The 20,536-nt window shown below is 36.9% G+C and overlaps 1 protein-coding gene across 31 annotated transcripts in view; it reads left to right on the top strand.

The window, feature by feature from the left end:
* Window positions 1-20,536, top strand: part of runx2b (RUNX family transcription factor 2b) — a 284,262-nt gene that overhangs the window by 123,038 nt on the left and 140,688 nt on the right. For 4 of the 31 annotated variants that reach the window (XM_073932287.1, XM_073932286.1, XM_073932288.1 and 1 more), the window contains one exon: window positions 1,184-1,301. The exons of the other annotated variants lie outside the window; for them this stretch is intronic. In XM_073932287.1, the coding sequence (XP_073788388.1) occupies window positions 1,184-1,301 (118 nt within the window). The remainder of the gene's footprint in view (window positions 1-1,183; window positions 1,302-20,536) is intronic. 31 annotated transcript variants of the gene reach the window in all.

Below are 20,536 nucleotides of genomic sequence, written 5' to 3'. Positions count from 1 at the left end.
CATCTCTTAAAATAAAAAAAAGTATAAAATTAAAGCCTGTGCCCAGTTTTGAGTTGAAGTAATAACATTTAAAAAATAATAATACCTTATGCCTTGTTTCCGCTGAGTGGTACAACATGGTACATTACAGGTCACCTTTATCAAGCTTGTGTCTCACCGTTGTGCTTGTGTTGCCATTTACAAAAATACCCAAAGCATACATTTAGACCTTATTTGGGTTCATAAACAGTACGAAGCATACAGTGCATCCAGAAAGTATTCATAGCGCTTCACTTTTTCCACTTTTTTTTAAAGTTACAACCTTATTCCAAAATGGATTAAATTAATTTATTTCATCAGTTCTACACACAATGCCCCATAATGACAATGTGAAAAAAGATTTATTGAAATTGTTGCAAATTTATAAAAAAACAAAAAAAAAAACCTGAAAAATCACATGTATATAAGTATTCACAGTGTTTGCTCAATACTTTGTTGATGCACCTTTGGCAGCAATTACAGCCTCAAATCTTTTTAAATATGGTGCTACAAGCTTGACACACCTGTCTTTGGGAATTTTTGCCCATTCCTCTTTGCAATACCTCTCAAGTTCTATCAGGTTGGATGGGAAGCGACAGTGTACAGCCATTTTCAGATCTCTCCAAAGATGTTCAATAGGATTTAGGTCTGGGCTCTGGCTGCGCCACTCAGGGTCATTCACCGAGTTATTGTGAAGCCACTCTTGATATTTTGGTGGTGTGCTTTGGGTCATTGTCCTGCTGGAAGATGAACTGTCGCCCCAGTCTGAGGTCAAGAGCACTCTGAAGCAAGTTCTCATTCAGGATGTCTCTGTACGTTGCTGCATTCATTTTTCCCTCTATCCTGACTAGTCTTCCAGTTTCTGCTGCTAAAAACGTCTCCACAGCATGATGCTGACACCTCCATGCTTCACTGTAGGAATGGTATTAGCCTGGTAAGGAGCGGTGCCTGGTTTTCTTCAAACGTTTTGCCAGGCATTCACTCCAGAGTTCAATTTTAGTTTCATCAGACCAGAGAATTTAGTTTCTTATGGTCTGAGAGTCCTTCAGATGCCTTTTGACAAATTCGGGGAGTGGTTTCTGTCTGGCCACTCTACCATACAGACCTGATTGGTGGATTGCTGCACAGATGGTTGTCCTTTTGTAAGGTTCTCCTCTCTCCACAGGAGAACACTGGACTTCAGACAGACTGACCATCGGGTTATTGATCACCTCTGTGATAAATCTTCATGCTTGGTTTGTGCTTTGACATGCACTGTCTGCCCTGGGACCTTATATAGACAGGTAGATGCCTTTTCAAATCATGTCCAATCAACTAAATTTTCAACAGGTGAACTCCAATTAAGTTGCTGAAACATCTCAAGAATGATCGGTGGAAAAAGAATGTACCTGAGCTCAATTTAGAGCTTCATGGCAAAGGCTGTGAAAACTGATGTACATGTGATTTAAAAAAATTTTGTTTTTAATAAATTTGCAACAATTTCAAAAACTATTTCTTCACATTGTCATTATGGGGTATTGTGTGTAGAATTTTGAGGAAATTAACCAATTTATTCCATTTTGGAATAAGGCTGTAACATAAATAAATGTAAAAAAAAAAGACAAGCGCTATGAATACTTTCCGGATGCACTGTATTCAGCCAGTACTGTCTCGAGAAAGAGCCCTGAGCTAATGAGATTCTCAAGGCCTGGGCTACCTCCCGTTTGCAGGGCAAGAGGGGAGTTTGAGCTCAGGTAGATTTCCATGAATTTATGAATAAACTTCACAAATGATTATGGCGTAATGTCGTGTATTTAGAAAATGGCACTGCTTGTGGTTTCATTCTCCTGGCTTGTTGCACACGCTAGTGATGTTTCTCTTTAAACCAATAGTGTTCAGCTGCGCGTCTAGCTCAGCCTTTTGGTACCCCTTTGTTGTGCTTGGGTACCTTTTACAAAGGTAAAAGAAGTGGTATGGTATGCTTTTTGACACCTCTTGACAGTGGGAACCAAGGTTTTTATAGTTAACAAAAATAAATGAAAAAAATAAACTAGAATAATAAAACTTTTTCATTAACTTAAAGGGGTGGTCCAAAATGTAATTTTAAGGCTTGGTTGTGTTAATAAGATGCAAAGCAATGTGTGCTCATGTTTCACTTGAAGGTAATCACGTTATTTTTCATAAATCTCACTTTGATTACATACAGCTACTCAGCTAACATGAAAACGACTGATATATTTCCTAGTTCCTCTGAAAGGCCCGCCCTCAATTGACTCTGAGTGGTCATCGTCATAATGTGCTGCGATTCGCGGATCGGCTCCAAGTCACGCCCTTACAAGCAGAAGCGTTTTACGTAAACAATCAGTCAGTCAGTCAACATTTGTCTGTAACGAGTGAAAATGGGATGCAGCTCCTTTAATAGAGTATTTGTGTGCCATTGTGTATGTGTGTTTATACTATGAACTATTTGTAACACGAGAAGCGCATGTGTGCGGGACCGATGTTTATTTTTCTTTTTCTCTCATGCTCGGAAGTTATTTTCTGTGGTGACGCTGCTGACAGAATAAAGCATAAGATGTGGGATGAGACCTGTGTGAGCCTTGATTGATTTTTTTTTTTTTCTGCTACACTCCAGTTAGGAGAGCATTGCTGTATTTTTTTTAAATCAACGCGTTACACAACATCTTTCATACACATCCGGAATATGTCTGTGTAAGTAACATGAATCGTTCACATATCTTTTGCGACTTCATTGTCTGAGATGTAAAAAGCATGGAAAAGCTGCCTGTATAGAGAAACTCTGCCGTCACACACAGAGAGACGCATATGCTGGTCAAGAGTGCGTGTATGTGTGTTTGTGTGTTTACAGCAGTTTGACTGATAAATATGGATTTGTAGCTAAATCGTTAGCGGTGGCGAACATTATTTCCCGTTGTTTACATCTTTGTTACAACATACCGTTAAGGCTAGATATTGTACATGTCATGATCAATTTTAACAAATAAAAACACTTACAGGTCATGGCTAAGAGTTCACAGCGTCTCCTTGTAGTTGCTCCATCTTTAAGGAGATTTTAGCCGAATCCAGCACTGAACTGGGAGAGATTCTGAAGGCTGCGTTTAGTCCAATCATGCTTGCTATGTACTTTATAATTCTCTGGAACATAATTAATATTGAACTGTGAGCACTTCTGTGTTTGGGTTGTGTCATTTGGAAGCCCAAATACAGAAACAGAGAAGCTCTGTGGAAATAGCAGGATGGCATTTCTGCTCTCTCTGCTGTAATGTTACAGGGCCTCTGGCCACAGCCCACAGCTGCGCAGTGTGTGCGCGGTAAACGAACCTTTGTGATCTTGTGTCAATTTTTTTGCATATATTTGGTTGAGTTTTTATTACACAATATTTATTGTGTTGATTTTGAATCTTGCACCTAACAAATATCCATTAAAAAAAAAAACAGCAAATAAAAACTAAACTAAAACAAAGCAATTTTTAAAATAAAAAAACTAATAAAAACTTGTAAATCTGCCTCTAAAAACTAATTAAAACTAACTGAATTTGGAAACAAAGTCAAAACGAAATAAGCTAAATCTAATGAAAAATTCCAAATCATTATAACCTTAGTGGAAACAGTCATGAAAGCATACCAAACTGTACTGTACCGTACCACTCCTGGAAATGGGCCATTAGAAAAGGGTTTAAAAGGGTTACCAAAAACTTACAAACTAAAAAAGCAAGCAGGTTTTCAGGCATATGTTTGTTATCCTTATGGGTATTTTTTTATTTTCAGCGTAGCTTTTCAGTTAAGGAAATACCCACACACAGGTGTGGAAATTACCCATGCATGCCACCCACACGCTGCCCATGCTTTGGTGTGTTATGGCGGCCGTGTTTATCCTCGGCTTCTGGCCTTTTCCAGTCACTTTTCCCTATCCACTCAAAACGCTCTTAATATTAAAACACTTCAGAGTCTTTTACAGAGTCCAACATTACGAGATTTGTCTTTCAGGGCGCAGGAGAGCCCCAACGTGAGCCAATTAAGATAAACACAGAAGTGGTGACTATGCAGAAATGTTGGAAAACTGTAGAAACGGTCTGACTCACTTCTCTTCGCTGTGAAATGAAGCGTTTCAGGAAAATGAGCATCAAAATATACATTGCCGCCTTTGAAAGGAACAGTCTGAGTTCTGGGTCTGCAGAGCTCAGCTGGTGGTCATGTTCGTTCGTGTATGTATGCGTGTGTGTGTGTGTGCGTGTGTGTGTGTGGAACAACTGATGCTGTAAATCTGAGTTTGTGTTCCGCGACTCCAAACACCGTCAGCTAAAACTGGACTCGGTTTACATTCGTTTCCATACGAGCGAGAATGTGCTTGGAAATTATAGTTGTGCAGTGGTTCTTTATGGCACCTTTGGTTCGTTGGAGAGTATTTTTGTTATCAACAATCATTTTTGGCTGTTTTATTAGCGTTATGGGTCAAAGATTAAAACAATAAAAGTGATGGTGGTTATTTTTATGATTTACAGTATAGAAGACACCCAGTAAAGTATAGTAGTTCATTGTAAGTAGTTTATTTGCCATGTATGTTTAGAACAAGAATCATTTGATGACATATTACTAATTGTTGTTCTTCATAATTTGCTATTGTCTGTCAACTTTTATTTCTACAGTTCTTTATTCAATGTAATTTGCATTTGTTATGCTGAATGGCAGCAGAATATTATTTTGCCAATGCTTTATTTTTACAAATGTAACCAAAACTTTAGAGCTCCCATGAAATAAGCAGTGTTGGGGAGTAACTAGTTACATGTATCGACGTTATGTAATTTAATTACAAAATAAAAGTAACAGTAATTTGTTACAGTTACAGAGAAAAAGTGTGTAATTAAATTACAGTTACTTATGAAAATGTTAAAGATTACAAACAGGGTTTCATCTAAAAGTTTTCTTTAGAAATCTGGGATATGTTGAATAATAATAATCTGCTGCTTTGCCTGTTTTTGAAATGCACGATGCCTTTTGCCAAGGCCATTTATTAAAGCGGTGCTATTCTGATGCATTTGATTTGCGGCGCACCCATGGGTGTAAATCCTAGGGGGAACATGTCCATATAAATGAACGCAATTAGCATTTAAAATGCATTTAGAAAAAGTTCCCCCTCCCATTTCTCACAGTGGTTTGGCCCACTGCTTTCCATGCTCACAATCTCACCTATACACACACACTCACACACACACACACACACACACACACACACACACTAGTCATGAAAGATTTTGAGATTCTAACAGTAAACTACTACTGTAAGGTCACACATGCTCGGTATAAATGCGTGAAAATGATTTAGTTTAAAATAAATATTAGAAACTTTAAGGTAATCAAATTAAACAAATGTAATTAGGTATTTTTATAAAGTAATTAAAGTCGTGTAACATTACATTTTAAATAGGGTAATTTGTAATCTGTAATCTATTACATTTCCAAAGTAACCTCCCCTACACTGGAAATGAAACTAACCCTATTTAGATGTTAGTATCATTATTGTTAGTTTTTAGGATATCTAAGCCAAGTGAGCACCAAAACAGTAACAATTTGTGTTTAGAAGAAATAAAACTGATATCAACATGTTTATAAATGCTCTGCTTAAATGGATCACGGTTTTAGTCACGTCACCTTATACTTCAGTTTCTTATCTAATAGAGACCAATCAAATACTCTCTAGTATCTGACAAGCCCCAACCCCTTCAAGATGCTTTACATTTGATGCGCTTGAGCTCAACCACTGTCACTGGCAGAGCAGTGATAAAGCAAAACACTATTGGCTGTTTTATGAAAAGGGGAGGGGCTATACTATGTCCCATCCTCTCCATGTTTTGGTCGAGATTATGTCAAGTTCATTTATTTATAGAGCACATTTAAAAGCAGTCACAAGACTGGCCAAAGGCTGTACATAAGACAAGGTAAAAATAAAAAGACAGAATATAAAAGCATAGAAATAAGGCAAGAGACATGTCTGTAGAAATGTAGCAGTAGATAGTAATATTAAAATAATCTTTAAAAAGCAAGCTAAAAATGTACGTTTTAAGAAGTGATTTAAAATAGATAATGATGGAGCCATTCTGATCTCAAGGGGCAAGGTGCTCCGCAACCGAGCTCTGCCCCCCCTTCTGATCACTTGACCTTAGAGGTCTCAAGGGAGTGTAAAAATGTATCAGCTCTGAGAGATAGGATAGGGCTAGATTATGGAATTATGGAGGGATTTATACACCAGTAAAATCACTTTAAAATCAATTCTGAATTGGACAGGCAGCCAATGGAGGCCTCTTAGAATAGAGATAAGGTGGTCCTATTTTCTGCTATTACAATTAAATCTAGCAGCAGAATTTTAGACCAACTGAAGGTGAGACATTTGGGATTTTGACATGCACAGTAAAGTGCATTGCAGTAGTCTAACCGGGATGTAATAAAAGCATAGAACAGCCATTTCTAGAGTAGTGGGATTTAAAAAGTGTTTAACTTTAGACAGCAAACGTAGTTGATAAAAACTGAAGCTAGTAACTAAACTGAACTGTTTGTCTAGTTTAAATAACTCATCAAGGATGACACCTAGATTGCAAGCACGGGGGATCGAAAGGCAGATAAGCAGCCCAAATATAGGCAAGAGGCATGAATGTTATCAGTAGGGCTGAAGACGTCAAACAAACATCGAATAAAATTGCATATTTCAAAGCACTTCACGTGACTTTTATAGTAAAATGTAATTATTTAATATGCTTTTACATATAGAATCATGATGCAGACACCAAAACATGATATATATATATATATATATATATATATATATATATATATATATAAGGGATGTAACGGTATTGTAAATACCGTCATACCGCAACATTAATTTTTTTCGATATTACCGAAGTCGCATGACTCGGTAAAACTATAGGTCTTTTGAGAAAATTTGCTCAGGCGAATGAAGCGAACGGGAGGTAGCGAAAACTACAATTCCCATCAGCCCATGGTTGACCATCATCCCTTGCGGTCTGTTGTCGCTACAGATCCAGTAATGCGGAAATGGAGTGTGCTGCTAGAAGCGGGGATGAAAAAGAGCTGTAAAACTCTAAAGCGGGTGTTGTCGCCGTGCGCGTACTGAATAGCGGTGTTGTCGCGCGAGTTCTTATCAGCTGTGTTGTCGCGCGCGTACTGAATAGCGGTGTTGTTGCGCGTGTTCTTATCAGCTGTGTTGTCGCGCGTGTTCTTATCAGCTGTGTTGTCGCGCGAGTTCTTATCAGCTGTGTTGTCGAAGGAGTTCTTATCAGCTGTGTTGTCGCGCGAGTTCTTATCAGCTGTGTTGTCGCAGGAGTTCTTATCAGCTGTGTTGTCGCGCGTGTTCTTATCAGCTGTGTTGTCGCGCGAGTTCTTATCAGCTGTGTTGTCGCAGGAGTTCTTATCAGCTGTGTTGTCGCGCGAGTTCTTATCAGCTGTGTTGTCGCGCGAGTTCTTATAAGCTGTGTTGTCGCGCGAGTTCTTATAAGCTGTGTTGTCGCGCGCGTACTGAATAGCTGTGTTGTCAGCACACTGTTCAAATTGATGCAGACATGAGACCTCTATCTTACTCATGGTTTGTCCTCTCAAGTGGGGGAAAGACAATGCACAACATTACCCACTGCTGTCAACCTGGGCCAAGTCATATCTCTCTTGTCCCAGATACCTCAGTCCCAAATGAGAGGGGTTTTTTTTCTGTTGCAGGGGACATTGTAAATGCCCAGAGATACCAGCTTTTACCAGATTATATTTATATGATAATTTTCCTTTAAACCCATCTCTATCTAAGTGAGTGAGTGATTAAATGTTGAATGTGATGAGTTTTCAACAATACTAAATTGAAACTTTATTTTTTTTTACATGGTTTAATATTTTTTTGTTATTAAAATTGAAGTTCCTGTTTCAAAGCTTACAGATAGATGGCTAATTTGTATGTCTATAGCCCCTTTCACACATACAGACCTTTCCGGAAAATTACCGGCAATTTTCCGGAAAGGTTGTATGTGTGAACAGGTCCTTTTTGAAAATACCGGTAAATTCGTTCTGGCTATTTTCCGGAAAGAGAAGTTGTAACATTACCGGTAATTTGCCGGAATGCTGCGCTGTGTGAACACAGAAGGAAGATTTCCGGAATAAGCCCGTGCACGTCTAGAACGTGCTGACGTAAGACTTCTGCTTTAGCCAATCACAACAGTCAGACGCATTCACGTGCGCGCGGTTTGTGAGAATAAAAGCCTTTGAATATTTTTCCAGACACATTTAGCTGCTAGAAGTTAGTCAGATAACCTTTATATGTTCTTCTTAATGCCAACTGTGCAAATAATCATCGATAAGATGCTTATGATAAGCCGTTGTTTGTTTACCTTCAAGCTTTGCGTGTGCCCATGAAACAGCCTGTGAGCGCCAGCACACGCACATATTATGAACATCTCGACATGCGAATATGATCCTGTGAAAGTTGTTTACAATATTGATCATCAAAAGAGTTTGTAATTTACTCAAATGTTTACAAATACAAGCGCAGCCGTTTAAAGCTCACTTGTGGTGAATGATGTCAGAATTTACCGGTATTTTGGAATGGATGTGTGAATGCTCTTTTCCGGAAAAATTCCGTAACGTCCTCGCCTGTGTGAACAGCGCTTTTTTGAATATACCGGTAAAGTCGTTCCGTAAATTTTCCGGATATTTACCGGTATCACTGTGTGAAAGGGGCTATTGACACTTTTGGCACTTTTTTGGAGTATTTTCATAAGTTTTGTTTTTTCCTGTAAATGATTCAATAAATACCGTACCGTGACATTCATACCGAGGTATTACCGTACCGTGAAATTCTGATACCGTTACATCCCTAATATATATATATATATATATATATATATATATATATATATATATATATATATATATATATATATATATATATATATATATATATATATATATATAAACTATATCTGTTCTCATCAATAAACGACAATATTACTTATTTTTCAAATCATCAAACTACCTGAATTATGATTTTCTTCTTCTCTAAAGAACTAGATAATAACATTCTTATAATAAGCTGTAAAAACATGTTTATTGTAATTAAAACTTATCTTGACTCTTGTATTACAACAATTTTTTCAAAAATGAAAAATACCAGAGCTTGACTAACCTTTCCTCCATTGCATAAAACAGCACCAGTACAATTGGTTCTCTTTTATTTCGGCATGTTCAAAAGCTGAATATGGAGGAGCTTATGTGTTCTTATTGGTCAAAGTGACTGACAGACTTTGTTGTGAAAAGATAAAAAAAAAAAAATAGACGTGCTTATGATGTCGTGAAATGTCCCAAACGTGGCATTAATTGTCAAGCATTATGACTCACTATACGAGGAAAAGGATCACCCAGGAGTTGTTGACACCCACTGTTGTTTATGAATCACCACAACACCCTGTGTCAGACTACATCGGGACACATTTGAAAATGGTGTTTTCATCTAAAAAAGCTCTGCATCTACATTCATTTTCAATCATTTTTCAAAGGTGGGTCATCCACACGAAAATAACAGTCCCCTTTTTAGCTGTGCCTTTACCGAATGAGCACTGGGCTACCACAGATCACACTATTATGTCTTTCTATTCTTTTTTCATTTTTATAACTTGTTTTAACACATTTTTATCTGTTTTTAATCATTTTTATTATTTGTTTTTATTTTATTGTCTTCTTTTTATTCCCGTTTATGTAAAGCACTTTGAAATGCCACTGTATATGAAATGAACTTTTATAAGTAAACTTGCCTCGTCTGTACTGCACGTGCGTTAAGATGTAGTGTTTACTTTGACTTGTTTTTTTTTTTTTTTTTGCAGTGGGATAGGCCAAACACACATGGTTGTTTTTCTATTCAATGGTCCCTCGCTATAACGCAGTTCGCAGTTTCGCTGAAGTTTTTTTAGTGTTATTTGACATGCTTTTTTTTTTTTTACAGCTCATTTTGTTCTGCGTCCTGATTGGCTGTAGACCCATGTCAATCAATCTCCTATGTGTCTCCTGTACAGTACAGTACAGAATGGGTTTAGCTTGCCAAATTAGCATAAATCTTCTATCGCTAGTAGTTCGAGTTTTAACGAGGATGCAAATAAGGTTGTAGCTGTCTGCAGCAAGACCATCTTACAGGGGGTCGTACACTGGATGCGTCGTGCCCTGCGCGCCATGCATTAGAATTGTAGACATAGGTTTATATCAGGGTATGCACATTGGCATCCCAAGTCAGCGGCTCTCTGCGGTGCCCAGCTACGACTCATTAAGCCTGGTTTATACTTCTGCGTCAAGTGACCGGCGTAACCCACAGCGCATGCAACGCCCGTAGCTGTGCATTTATACTTCTGCACGCTGTCTCTGTTGGTCTGCATTACACTTCCGAAACGCTAGTGGGCAGTGAGGTGTTAATGCTCCTCTGTGTCGAGTTTCTTCGCTGCTGTTTTGCTTTTCCTGAACATTTACTGAATGTACAAGTGGCTCAAACTCACTCATTTTGTGGCAGGAACCGGCGGACGTGCGACAGCTTTAACTATGAGGTAAACACAAAACAAAACTTTCCATCCGGAGCTCCTTCACGGGACTCCACACTTGTAAAAAATCGCTCCATTGGGCTCGCGCCATTCGCGTGGCTCTCGGCCCCACCCAGACTCATCAGCGCTACCAAGCCGACCAATCACAGAGCTTGCGCTACGCGTTGTTGCGACGTGTAGTTACATTTTTTTGAGAGGTGCACGTCAGCGACGGCCACGGCAAAGGCCTATGCGTCAACGTCGTAGCATACGACAGCGTTTGATGCAGAAGTATAAATCAGCCTTTACACTATCCATATTTCTGCCGCACCACAGAGTGCCATCAGAATGATTTCATTTTAAATAACATGCGAATGTGCACGTCCGGTGTGTGTTACTTCCAACTGTCATGTGCGCGGTAGGGCTGGGTGTAATTGACAAAATATCATATCCCAGTATTTTTTAGGAGGAATGACGGTATACGATATATATCCAGTATTTTCCCATAAATGGTTACTTGAGAGTTAAAGCCTTTATTAAAACTTTTGTAAAAAAAAAATAAAAAATTTTTTGAGCAAAATAATAATTCAAACACATAGGTTTCCTACCCTGTTTACAAATAAACAGCTGCAAAAAAAAAAAAAAAAACAGCTGCACAAAACCTGCTTAATTTTAAGTTGTACAACATTTCAAGTTATAAAAAAAAATCTTTGATACATAAATATAGGACAGTTTTTTTTCCTGCTTAACACTATACACTGCACTGCTGTGCTATTGGGCAAATAACAAAATAAACAGAACCATAGAAAACAGCTACATTGTCAGAGCAATATAGGAACACTTAAATAGTAACACAAAAAGTACTGAAGGATAGAAAAGAACCACATTAAATGTAAAGATGAAACAGTATTTTGTCACAATTACAGTGCTGTTATAGGTAATCTTGTATACCCCAGTTGTGTGATTTATAAACAACAATTAAATTAGCTGTATATGTTTTTAATTACATTTGCATATTTGTATTGTGCACAATTATTAAACAGTGCACATATCGAATATCTCTAAAGAGAAGTCTTTCACTCCATGTAAAAATGTACATTCTTTTATTTTGTTTTAACTAAATTTGTTTTACTAAATATTAAATAAGGAGATGAAAACAAATAGACAATAAATATGAGAAGTAATTAAATTGTTTCAGAGTACTGTGATGAAATGCTTCTTAAGCATATAAATGTAAACAGTCAATCTAACAAAGCAGAACGCAGAGCTAAATGCTAAGAGCTAACGTAATTGTAAAGAAGAGACCGTCGTGTAATAAATACTGAACTTGTAAAACGTAAATATGAGATGGTTTCACTTTCGAAATGCGGTATAAATTCCTCCCATTTTGGCGTTTTTAATTCTTTTGAACACACTCGGGTGCTGCTTGTCAAGTTGATAAGGCTTTAAAACTAAATACTAGCCTGATTTGACTGCTGGACTGCTCCATGATTGGGGGTGGGGGACAACTGTGCGCAGATGTAATAATCATGTAAATTTTATTTGTTAGACCCTCCCCATACAAAATTTGATAGAAAATGTTGTTATATAATTTATGGGCATTATTTATGTTTACAGGTAATTCCTGGGGTCCTAAGCAGCTGCTTAACTCTCTTGTTAGTTAAATTCACCTCTGCTTGTCTGTTTGCTTTCTCCCACTTCTGGAGCAATCTCCACCTCAAAACTCTGCTGTTTTTTTTATTAGTTCAATCGCATTATCAAATCAATGACAGTAAACCTGTAAAAAGTTATAAAAAGCACCAAGTTGACAACAATGGAAAGCAATTTGAACATTTAGCAAATTTGTTCTCAGTTTTTGTTCTCTCTCATTCTCCGTCTACTGCTCTTTCTCTGTCTTTCTCTCTTTTAATGAGCATTTTACAAGTTTGTATAGGACTTGCGTAACTACAAATAATGAATGCTCTTTCTGATGCAAATCTACATCAGTTACACACACTTGTTTAGTTATTTGTGAGGGCATTACATAGATTTCCATTGTTTTTATACTGTACAAAGTGTATTTTCTATTGCCCTAACCCCACCCAACCCAATCCTCACAGAAAACTCTCTGAAAAAAACTCATTCTGCATGATTTTTTTGTGAAATGAGGACACCAGCAATGTCCTTATATTTTACCACCTTTTTATACCTGCGTCATACATACATTATGTCATTATACAGATGTGTGTCCTGATATGTCACAAAAACACGTACCACACGCACACATGCGTGTATATATAAACAGTAATCAACATTGTGGAATAAAAGTGGACAAATGGATCAAAACCTTTTATCAAAGATATCCTAAAACTATTGAGCAGCGCCCATTGTTGTCTTTTTGAACAATTTTGAAAAACTTTTTTGATCCACTTCAAATGTTGACTGAGGTTTATTCTGTTTTCATCAGCAGGAACTTTAAATGTGAGTTGACCTCAGCTTGTAATTTGATAACGTGGATTTTTTTAAATGTCTTTTTAAAAAAATGAAGTGCATTTTTTTTTGTATTATTCTTTTTATTTATATTCGGAATCTATTATATTAATGTAATTTAGTTTTGATTAATTATTTTTTTTAAAAATCTTTTACCAAAAAATGTATGGGGAAGATTGGGAGGCCGTGATAGAGAAAATTTGGCCAGGACACCAGGGTTGCAACTTTACTCTTTACGAGAAGTGCCATAAGATTTAATTTTTTTAAATAAACATCCTGGGATTTTTAATGACCACAGAGAGTCATGACCTCGGTTAAATGTCTCATCCGAAAGACGGCGCTCACTAACAGTATAGTGTCCCCTTCACTACACTGGGGCATTAGGACTCACACAGACCGCAGGTTGAGCGCCCCTTGCTGGCCTCACTAACACCACTTCCAACACCAACCTAGTTTTCCCATGTAATCTCCCATCCAGGAACTGATCAGGCTCAGCCCTGCTTAGCTTCAGTGAGTAACCGGTCTTGGGCTGCAGAGTGATTTGGCTGTGGCATTATCATGAAACTTACCAAATCAAATCGGGATAATCCTCACATCTCTATTACTTATTCAACAATATTTTTAGGTCCCCATTTATTTGAAAGTCACTGAGGTTTTCTGTGTTCTGCAAATGAATAAAGACGTGAGGATTCATTTTTAGTGAGCTTTCCCTTTAAGCAGAGCAGATCGACACCTCATTGCATGTCAGTAAAGCTGAATCTACGGAGGATCTCCATATGTTGTGGCCTCTGGCTGTTCACTCATCACATTGGGCGTTCGACATTGGGTACATATGGTGTTTCTTTTGATGCAGCACATACACAAACCCTCCCACACGGGTTTTTAGATCAGACTTTTAACGCTGGACGTGTCATGCCACAATTATCAACAGCACATGATTCAGACACACAATTAAAGTCAGAATTATTAGCCCCCCTGTATATTTTTGTTCCAGATTTTTGCTAAGTTTTAATAGCTCCTCTCTAAAAACTGATTTATTTTATCTTTTCCATGATCACAGCATTTTAGTACATATTTTTAAGATGGAGTATTCAGCTTAAAGTGCAATTTAAAGTCTTAACTAGGTTAATTAGGCAAGTTAGGGTAATTAGGCGAATCATTGTACGATGATGGTTTGTTCTGTAGACAATCAAAAAAAAATTGCTTAAGAGAGCTTACGATCTTGATCATAAAATGTTTTTTTTTTTATTCAAAACTCCTTTTATTCTAGCCGAAATGAATTAAATAAGACTTTCTCCGGAAGAAAAAAAATATTAGGACATTCTGTGGAAAAATTGTGGATGTGGATGTGAAACATCATTTGGGAAATATATGAAAAAGATCACAGGAGGGCGAATAATTTCAACCTTTTGACTGTATTTGCTGTAGTTTTGAAAGATTCATTCATCAATCGATGATGCAGTCATTCGTTTGAGACGCACACTGTAATTTTAATCAAGCCATCAACCAGACGAATGTTGGACCGTGAAGTCTAGAGGGCCGAGACGCCAATGAAAAACACTTGTAAGCTGTAATTTCTGCCGGTAAAGCATGGTAATCATAGGCCGAGTGCCCCTTCAATGCAGAGTGACTCTGTATCAATAAATGGTGTTGTTTGGCAGGTTTTCGTAGTAGCCAGCGAGTGGTAAACCTCACTGAGATCTGGAGACACTGCCAGTGTTTTGTCTATGGAGGAAAGCCCCGTAATTCATAACAGTTTTGCGAATTTCTCCGTTTGTTAGGCCGTGTGGCTTTTGATCTGGCAGAGCTATGCACAAACAGGCTTTGACTACAATCATTCGTTTGTCTTGCAGTGAAACACAAGAAGCCGAGAACAGCAGTGAAAATGCAAAGGCCTGTTTATAGTCTGTACTGTATTTATGAGAGCGGCCTGATGACACTGATTTGATTTAGAGGGCAGACCACCTAAGGAATTATGAGAAAATATGTATATATGTACTGTATATAGAAATGTATACATAAGAAGCATGGCAACATATACTTATTGTATTTTATGGCCTTAGATGTGCTGCATATTGCATTCTGAGAATACACTAAATTCTCATGTGCTAAATCCACAATATAGAAATGTGTGTATATATATATATATATATATATATATATATATGTATATATATATATATGTATATATATGTATATATATATATATATATATATATATATATATATGTATATATATATATATGTATATATGTATATATATATATATATATATATATATATATATATATGTATATATATATATATATATATATATATATATATGTATATATATATATATGTATATATATATATATATATATATATATATRTGTATATATATATATATATATATATATATATATATATATATATATATATATATATATACATATATATATATATATATATATATATACATATATATATATATACATATATATATATATATATATATATATATATACATATATATATATATACATATATATATATATATATATATATATATACTGTATGTATATATATATATATATATATATATATTTATATATGTATATATATATATATATAATGTGTGTGTGTATATATATATATATATATATATATATATATATATATATATATATATATATATATATATATATATATATATATAATTGCATATATATTACCAAAACATGCACACAAAGAAATTAAACTGTGAAATTGTTACAAAAAATTCTTAATTAATTTTTTTCTAAATATTTGTTTCTTTCTATGTTTTCCTATATATACAGTAACTATACAGTTTATTTATACAACAGTTCTGTCTGATTAGCTGATAGCCGTGATATATTTAAGTAATATCCGCCTCCGTACAGCCTCTTGACCCTTTGTCTATTACTCCGCCCACATACAGCCAGCAACAAGCAGACACTACAGTTTGACAAGTATTACTGCTGTTACACAACAAAATATACTTTTGAGGCTTTTTTAGTCAAGAATGTGGTTGTTTAGATTGCAACTATGCAGTTTATTTGCAAGAATAGGGCCTATTTTAAAACATTTACAATTTCTGAGAGAGCTTGTCGGCGATAGTTGACGTTTTCTATCTACAAGATGGCGACAGAACCGCATAATAAGCCCTTATGCTTAGAAGATATAACAGTCTGATTTCTAACTACAGCAGATCAAATCGATATTAAAGGGCCATGACACCCCCCACTTTCGGTTAAAGTCTACTTCAGAATTTTTTCAAAAGATGCATGATTAATGGGCTTGGAGCTCCGCGAGCATCGGGCAGGAGTGGGCGTGGCCAGCAGGGGAGAACGTGAGCGAAAAACTGTTGTTGTAAGTTAGCTCACAAAATGAGACAAACCGTGAGGGGACGCATGAGTGTATAGTTTACAAAGTTAAAATGCAAAGAAATGAACAGTGATTTAATGCCCTGCTACATTTGTTATTCGTAATTTCATATACACATAACCACAATTTATATCATTATAAAGATAAGTGTGTTCATGTAAACCCTATAAATGGGGACTTCTCCCTCAATCCCCGTATCCAGCAGACTCAGTGGCAGCAGGTCTTCTGACCTGTCTATTTTAACCATTAGCCCTGCTGGTAATCTGGAGGATTTAGGCAAACACAGCAGCACGGCGATGTGTCTGAATGTGAACGAACTCCTGATAAAAGACAGTGTCCGCCATTCTCTAATTCTCGTGCTGCTCTCCCGACAAAAATGCTAGCAGCACACACACAGCTTTGCTGTATGATATGCCCTGACAAGATCGCGGGGGAAAACATGCAACAAACCCCGTGGATCATGGAAACGAGCATATGAGCCTTCATGAACGGCTAAATACTGTGGCGTGTCTCACAGCTCGGGCTTGACACTGGCAGTTCTGGCAGGTCTCATGAATAATTAAGCGGCCGGCTCTTTTCATAGGATAAGAAAACTCCGATATGAATAATAATGAGAAACCGACGCGTCATCATTGCACTTGCAGTACTGCGCTACGTCGCCGATTTTGATCCCGCCCCAAAAATCATTTTAAACCCGGAAGCTGAAATTAGCTGACAAAAGCCCAAAATTATCCAGTTTTCCCCACAATTAAAACTGATACGTGCTAACATTGTCTTAACTGATGCTCAACACACACAAATCTGTTAATATTAAAAAAAAAAGTTCTCCAGGGTGTCCTGAACCTTTAAACTGGTAAGCACACCTGCCAACACTTCTGTTTTTCATGGGAGTATCCTGTATTTCAGACCAGTCTCCCGCAAACATCGCGTTTTTATTCCTTTCTAAAAAAAAACTCCCGTAATTTCACCCAACCCCCCTAGTTTACAGTCTGTAAACTAAACACCCCTGGGTTTCCAACTTAGGAACAGTACACGATCGAAGCGTCGCCCAAAACCCACTGCATCCTGTTCTCAACCTCACCCCCGAACACCCCCTCCACCCCGATCTCCTGGGTTTTCAAAGACATGTTGGCAGGTTAGATGATCTCTCTTTTTGTATGTTGTAGTGATGTATTTATACCGATTTGCTTGTGTATCAGGAATTTGTGTTGTGTTGGCAGATTGAAATAAGCAAAGTCCACAAGTGTTAAGCGTTTTTCCTTATCGCAAACACAACAGCAGTCTGGTAGCGTTAGTGGATAATGTTATTTTCGGGGTTAATTATTGTGAAATCCCAATTGCAACAGAGAAATACTGTAGACTCTAACACTGTAAGAAGATATCTCTGTAGATGGATGGCATTTCATGTCACGTTTAGCCTTATAATCCTGAACTGTGAGCAAAAATCTGCAGTTTTGTCATCACTTTAGAGTCATTCAAACACTAGCTCTAAAGTGATGTTGAATTAGTAGCGACTTCTGCTGTTTCGACGTCAGCTGCAGATGTAAATGAATGGCGTAAGAAAGTAGTTCCTAATAAAAAAGGGTTTTTAGATTCCCCTTGTTTGATTTTCTTATTTATATACAGGATTGTGATGTTGAACTGTTGTATAAAAACAATATCACACTCATAGCAGTGCAATAGGGTTGTATATCAGTACTAGCGGGACGCTAAGCAATGCACGCTTCCCACCAGTGCTGCTATACAGCCATATCGCACTGCTACTCGTCTTGTATTGCTCATATATATATATAAAATGCTTATTCCAAAATATGTGTAACACCTGGTTTTATTGGAATTTTTCTTTTAGTTTTTATATACTATAATTTTTTTCTTTTAAGCATACAATATTATTTACAGTAAATAACTGAACTGAACAGTATCATTGACAGTTTTATTGATCACTAAGATATAATTGACTTGGATTTAAATTGCTTCGATTCAAAAAGAAAAATTGTGAAAATAGTTTAGATGTAGCCAAGCTACTTTTGCCATGTAGCTTTTAGCTTAGCTTGCTACATTTCCCAGGGAGTAGCTTTTGGTGTAGTTAAGCTAAATTTTAAGTAGAGTAGCTAATAGCTTAGCTCACTACATTTTTCAAGTAGCTTGCCCACCATGGCTGTATCCGCTTGTTAAGTGTGACGTCATGCGGAGCGGCTTCCGGGTCCAAGCGCTCTATTCAACTGAATGGGGAGATTCATGAAATGGTTATAATAAACGTTTACAAAGCAATTTAATATTTTCGAAAGTCACGATCGCAATATATATGTCCATGCCTAATATCCGATGGCCAGAAAGTGATTCATTGTTTTATAAATTGTTAAAATTTTGGTATTTGTTATGCAGCAAGCCCAGAGATTGTTGTGTACACTATGACTTTATGTAAAATTAACTTTAATGTGTGATGGGAATAAAACGCGATCATAAACAAATGATTTCTCCACTCAAATGAATGGCGGCTTGGACCCGGAAACAGTATACATGCGTCACAAACACGTCACCACTTAACAAGCGGATATAGTAACTGATGGGACACTAAGGCAGTCGGCCTGCAGCCTCGTACCAATGCACGCCTCCCACCAGTGGCGATATATGGTCATATTGCACTGCTACTCATGCGATATTGCTCCTATATAATGCAATTGAATATAAATACAGAAATTGTTAAAAATAAAAATTTAAACTAAATTTTTACCTAAAACATACCTATAACAAAAACTATTAAAACTAAATCTTAACCTAAATTAAAACTGTTTTAGAATTTAAACTGTAATAGTAGTTCAGTAATAAACCTTACATTTGAAATGTTTATTACAAATAGTCATTTTTCATAAGGTTGGGCTCACAAAAAGTATTTCAGCTATCTGTTGTTTAAGTGGTAAACTGTTTTTATACCATTAGTTTTTGTTCCCTCTTTACTGTTAATAAATATTAAAAAAATAATAAATCAAGTAGACTTCTGTATGAAAACTGCCCATATTGCTTTCTGTCTGGTAGTAAAGTGTTCCACCACCGTCATAATCAAACAAAAGCTTGTGGTCTCCAAAGATCTGCATCCAATGCTCTCCGTAATTATTGTCCAGATTTCATGCTGTCATGATGGGATGAAAAATCTAAACTGCAACCTACAGAATAATAAAAAAAAGGAAAATTAAAAAAGCACGGGAATCATCTGAAGCGCAGTATTGTATGCCTGCCCTATATTACTTACAAATCACTGGCTGCCTGCTGCATTGCCGTTCTACATCTTCTGGTGATTTATCAGTTCAAACGTCAGCTATCTATTGAAAACATGTGTCTCATATTAAAGTCTTCCCCTCCACTTCAAATAAATCAAGCATACTTGACACTCAAGTTTATTGAAGCCATATTACTCAGAGCCAAGCAGAAGACGGCTGCCTCTTAAACATTTACATATTTGGGATGACAGATTTTTTTAGAAATACGAAATGATATGCATTTAAATTAGTTCCATGAAGCCGGAGAGATTCGGTTGCAATTAAAGTGACACTGATCAGGAGTGCAGCCACAGTGCGAACAAGACGCCGTGCCGTTGGCTGATGCCGTATTTCCACTGACTTGACAGAAACGAGCACAACAAACAAAGCGGAACTGCCAAGCGGTTTCTCCACAATGACAACGGCTGCCTCTTTCAACTCGTTTCGCATTGTTATTAATGGACTAATGCGATTATGGGCCTTTCAGCATATGAACGGCTCACCTCATTAAACAGCTTCCTGTGCAAATGTCTATGGTCCAAATCAAAGCATGTCATCACCTTATGATCATTTGTCACTTTCACCCAGCTTAAAACTCAAAGACATACTTTCACTGCAGGCAGAATGTCTCAAAATGTTGAGAACATATAGTCAACTATAATGTACTTCTAACTCAACTGTGTTAAACGTTATTCTTTAGCATTTGTGTGTGTGTGTGTGTGTGTGTGTGTGTGTGTGTGTGTGTGTGTGTGTGTGTGTGTGTGTGTGTGTGTGTGTGTGTGCGCAGCATTGACAGCATTATCAAAAAGATCTCTGTTGACATGTATTTAAAGAGCCCCTATTATGCATTAT

Source organism: Danio rerio, chromosome 20 (genome assembly GCF_049306965.1).
Source record: "Danio rerio strain Tuebingen ecotype United States chromosome 20, GRCz12tu, whole genome shotgun sequence".
Taxonomy (NCBI): domain Eukaryota; kingdom Metazoa; phylum Chordata; class Actinopteri; order Cypriniformes; family Danionidae; genus Danio; species Danio rerio.
Note: the sequence above shows the minus strand (reverse complement) of the source record. Positions and strands in the feature narration are given on the sequence as shown.